Source organism: Eimeria tenella, genomic scaffold, assembly GCF_000499545.2.
Source record: "Eimeria tenella Houghton genomic scaffold, Eth_scaff493, whole genome shotgun sequence".
Classification (NCBI taxonomy): Eukaryota; Apicomplexa; class Conoidasida; order Eucoccidiorida; family Eimeriidae; genus Eimeria; species Eimeria tenella.
In genome coordinates, this window is record NW_013545636.1 from 2,743 (window position 1) to 7,194 (window position 4,452).

The window sequence follows — 4,452 nt, forward strand, 5'->3', positions numbered from 1 at the left end:
ACGCATGCATTCCATTCATGTGCCTCATGCATGCGCATGCACGCGGCTCCCGCGTGGCGGAAAAGCCCCGAAGTTTCGCGCTGCTGCTGCTGCTTCTGCTGCTGCTGGCTGAGTGCAGCAGCAGAGATTTGCTTCTGGCGAATTTGGTCAAATTGTGCAGCTGGGAATTGCGCGAAACGCTGCTCCTGAATAAAAAAGAATTCAGAATATTTCAATTAGCCAAACAAATCCCAAGAAAGAAAAAAATAAAATAAAATAATTCCCCAAAAAATAATTCTGCCCTCACTAGAGGATATTTGAAATTTGCTGCTGCTGGCCCCGGGAAGCTGTTTCAAATGCACTTCTTAAAGATATTAAAATTAAATTAAATGAAAATAAAACAAAAAATGAAAATTCAATTTTCCGAAATTTCACATTTGCCAGCTCAGATAGCCACGTGGCTGCACGAGCTTGCTGCTGCAGTTAGCGCCGCTGCTGCTGCTGCTGTTGTACCTGTTGGAGCTGCTGCTGCTGTTGCTGCTGCTGCTGCTGCACCAGTTGGCGCTGCTGCTGCTGCTGCCGCAGTTGGCGCTGCCGCTGTTGCTGCTGCTGCTGCTTCGGCACCTTGCAGTTGTTGCTGCTGGCGGCGCTGCAGGCGTTGCTGCCGCTGCATGCGGCTTCCGGGAGTTGTGCTGTTGCCACCCTTGGTTTGCTGCTTCCTGTTAGGAAGCAGCTTGCTGCAGCTTAGCCTCTTAGCTTTGCTGCAGGGGCGCGGCGCTGCAGCTGCTGCTGCATCCAGCAGCGCATGCGCAGGTCCAATAGGTTCTTTCTACTCGACTCAGAGTGGTTTGCAGCAACGCAGCAGCAGCGTAGCAGCGGCGCAGCAGCGGCGCAGCAGCACCGCAGCAGCAGCGGGGAAGCCGCCCCACAGGTGCCGGCATTTAGGTGCTGTGCTGCTGCTGCTGCTGCTGCTGCTGCTGTGTGTGCAGAGCACGCGCTGCCCGAAAGGAACCTCACCACTAGCTCTTAAAGCTGCGCAGCTACTTGCTGCTGCTGCTGCTGCTGCTGCTGCTGACCCAGGGTAGCGCTTGCTCAGCAGCAAAAGGTAGCGCCAGTCTGCTTGTTAGTTTTGCAGACATGAGGCAGCTAATTAGAGCTAGCCTGCGCCGCAAACGAGCAGCACTGTGCAGCTAGCCAGACCTTAGGCACCAGCTAGCCACCAGCTAGCCAGGCCTTAGCCCCCAGCTAGCCAGGCCTTAGCCTCCAACTAGCCAGGCCTTTGCCTCCAGCTAGCCAGGCCCCAGCTAGCCAGGCCTTAGCCCCCAGCTAGCCAGGCATTGGCCACCAGCTAGCCACGCCCTAGCCCCCAGCTAGCCAGGCGTTGCCCCCAGCTAGCCAGGCCTTTGCCCCCAGCTAGCCAGACCTTTGCCCCCAGCTAGCCAGGCTTTAGCTCCCAGCTAGCCAAGCTTTGCTGCTCAGCGCAGAGCAAAAAGGAAAATGGATTCAAGATGGCTTCTTGTGTAGCTACACCACCAAAGATGTTCCTGCTGCATATCCAGCAGCAAAAGCAGCAGCAGCAGCTGCTGCTGGTGCTGGTGCTGCTGCTGCTGCTCTTGTCAGTGCTTGCGCTGATGCTGCTGCAGCTGCTGCTGTGGAAGCCAGCCAGCCAACATAGAGGGCTCACCAGCGATTCTGAGCGCAGCAGCTCGTGCCGCTGCTTCTGCTGCTACTGCAGTTGCTGCTGCTCTGACGCGTGCTGCTGCTGCTGCTGCTGCAGCACAAAAGCGAGCGACTGGCCTGGTGGGGAGGCGCGGCACTGCGAAAGCAGCAGCAGAAGCTTCTGCTTCTCATCGCAGTCCTGCAGTTTGTGTGCCACATCCTGGAGACAGCCGCAGCAGCAGCAGCAGCAAAGGCAGCATTACAGACGCAGGAGCCGATAAATGAAGGAGCAGCAGCAGCGGCAGCATTGCAAATGCAGGAACCGAGAGGTGCAGCAGCAGCAGCAGCGGCAGCAGCAAGAGTAAGCCTACGAGCCAGTAAGCCCACCTCCCTGACCAACCCGACAACAGCTGCACTGGTGCTTTCAGCAGCAGCAGTTCCACCAGCAGCAGCAGCAGTTCCGCTAGCAGCAGCAGCAGTGCCGCCAGCAGCAGCAGTGCCACCAGCAGCAGCAGCAGCAGCAGCAGCAGCAGAACTGCCCAGAACTTGGCTGCTTACCTCTACGCGCTGCAGCAGCTGCTTCAGCCTCAAATTTTCCCCTTGGTGAGTCGCCACCAGTGTTCTTTCTTTAAGTACCCTGAGTTGCAGCAGCAGCAGCAGCAGCAGCAGGGGATTCATCAGCAGCAGCTGCAGCAGCAGCTGCAGCAAGGTGCATAGGCTGCTGCCTCTGCCTCCCTTGCATCTCCCTGGGGTGCTGTGGTGCTGCTGCCTCCCCAGGCAATTTTAGAGCTTAGGGTTTAGGGTTTAGTGTTTGGGGTTTAGGGTTTAGGGTTTAGGGTTCAGGGTTTATAGGTGTCGCTCTGCGCAGCTCTTTTCTGCAATTGTTTGCTTCTCTGGCAGCTCTTCCGCGGAGCCTCATTTTAGCAAATGGATTAATCATTTTAATTAAAATAATTATAATTTGATTTTAAAATATTCTTTTTTCAGTTTAAATTCTTTCTTAAATGAAGTTTAAACTCACCACTCATAAAGCTGCTTTTCAAGTTTCAGAATTTCGCGTTTGTACTGCCGCACAGCTTCGCCATAAGTTTGCAGCAGCAAAGCACAAAAGGAACAAGAGGCTGAAGGGAATTCTGCCTTTTGCTGGAGCTGCTGCTGCAGCTGCTGCTGCAGCTGCTGCTGCAGCTGCAGTGTGTCGCCCTGCTGCAGTCGCTGGGGTACCTGGTGGAGCTGCTGCTGCTGCTGCTGCTGCACTTGCTGGCTCTTCAAACTGCCCGCCATATTTTGCTGTCTTTCTTGCTGCTGCTGCAGCAGCTGGGGATCCTGCTGTTGCTGATGCCAACGAAGCTGCTGCCCTTGCTGCAGCTGCTGCAGCGCGGGATGCTGCTGTTGCTGCCGCAAATGAATGTGCCCTTGCTGCAGTTGCTGCTGCTGCTGCTGCTGCCGCTGCTGCTTCAGCAGCTCTGACCACGACAGAGAGCTCTGGCTTGAAAGAATAGGTCCCTCATGCGGCACTTGATGAATAGTGGCAGCTGGTTGCTGCTGCTGTTGCTGCTGTTGCCGCTGTTCTCGCTGCTGCTGTTGTTGCTGCTGCTGCTGCTGTTGTTGCTGCTGCTGTAGTAGTCGCCCTTGCTCTTGTTCTCCTCGCTGCTCTTCGTCCCTTTGCTGCTGCTGCTGCTGCAGGGAAAGGAAGCTTCTCCGCATCTGCAGCAGTCGTTGTGGCACCTCAAACCGTTGCGGTTGCTGCTGCTGCTTTTGTTGCTGCTGCTGCTGCATTTGCTGCTCTTGCTGCTGAAGCTGTTGTTGCTGTAGATGCTCATGTGCCGCTTGAGGTGCTGGGCCGGGCAGCTTCTGAGCAAACTGCTGCAGCATCTGCTGCTGCTGAGGCTGGTGCCCCTGCTGCAGCTGGTTTTGCTGCTGCAGCGCTTGCTGCTGCAGCAGCTGAAGCTGCGCATTCTGGAGAGATTGCTGCTGCTGATGCTGCAGCAGCTCCTGCTGCACCAGAGTCTGAGGCTGCGTACTCTGCTGCCACATAGGGCGAGTCTGACTTCGCTGTTGCTGCTGCTGGAGGGGGCGCTGCTGCTGCTGCTGGTACAGGCTTTGCTGCTGCTGCTCTATTAGAGGCGGCTCAGCTTGCTGCAGCTGCTGCTGCTGCAACTGAGCCAGAGATGCCAGGACTTGCTGTTGGTGGAAACTGTCCTGCTGCTGCTGCTGCATAGGCTGTGGGAGCAGAGGCAGCTGCTGATGCAGCTTCTGCACTTGCTGATGCGTAGGCAGGTGCTGCTGCTGCTGCCATTGTTGCTGCTGCAGCGCATTTTGCTGCAGCTGCTGCTGCAGAGCTGGCTGCAGCTCTTGAGCCTTCTGCTGCTGCTCCTCCTGCGGCTGCGGCTCGACGCTCACATCTTGCAGCGGTTGCGTCTGCTGCTGCTGGGCGTGCTGCTGCAGTGCTTGCTGCAGTTGCTGCTGCTCTTCGTGTTGCAGTTGCTGCTGCCCCTCGTGCTGCAGCTGCTGCTTTAGCTGCTCATTTTCCTCGCAGCCGGCGTTCATTGCAGCGCCTGAAGAGCGTAGAAGGGGCGGCAGCTGCAGCAGCTGCTGGTGCTTTTCCTGCTGCTGCTGCTGCAGTTCCTGGTGTTGCGACTGCTGCTGCTGCACTTGCTGCAGGCGCTGCTGCTGCTGAAGAAATACTTGCCGCGCTTGGGGGCCCCCCAAAGATGTGGACTTCTTTGTCTCCTCTGCAGACACAGCAGCAAAAGATGCATTTAACATTTACCCAAAAGCTTCTTTCCCGCAGCAGCAGCAAATTGGCAAGCCTGG

At 56.5% G+C, this 4,452-nt stretch overlaps 2 protein-coding genes across 2 annotated transcripts; both read right to left on the reverse strand.

Moving 5' to 3' along the window:
• Positions 1 to 424: 424 nt before the first annotated feature.
• ETH_00007015 (uncharacterized protein) lies at positions 425 to 652 on the reverse strand (the record flags this gene model as incomplete). Its single annotated transcript, XM_013380286.1, has 1 exon — positions 425 to 652. The coding sequence occupies one exon, from the start codon at positions 650 to 652 to the stop codon at positions 425 to 427; it is 228 nt and encodes a 75-aa protein (XP_013235740.1).
• A 1,053-nt stretch (positions 653 to 1,705) lies between these two features.
• ETH_00007020 (uncharacterized protein) lies at positions 1,706 to 4,404 on the reverse strand (the record flags this gene model as incomplete). The annotated part of the gene is made up of 3 exons (XM_013380287.1): positions 1,706 to 1,858; positions 2,197 to 2,275; positions 2,660 to 4,404. The coding sequence occupies 3 exons, from the start codon at positions 4,402 to 4,404 to the stop codon at positions 1,706 to 1,708; spliced, it is 1,977 nt and encodes a 658-aa protein (XP_013235741.1).
• Between the last annotated feature and the right edge of the window lie 48 nt (positions 4,405 to 4,452).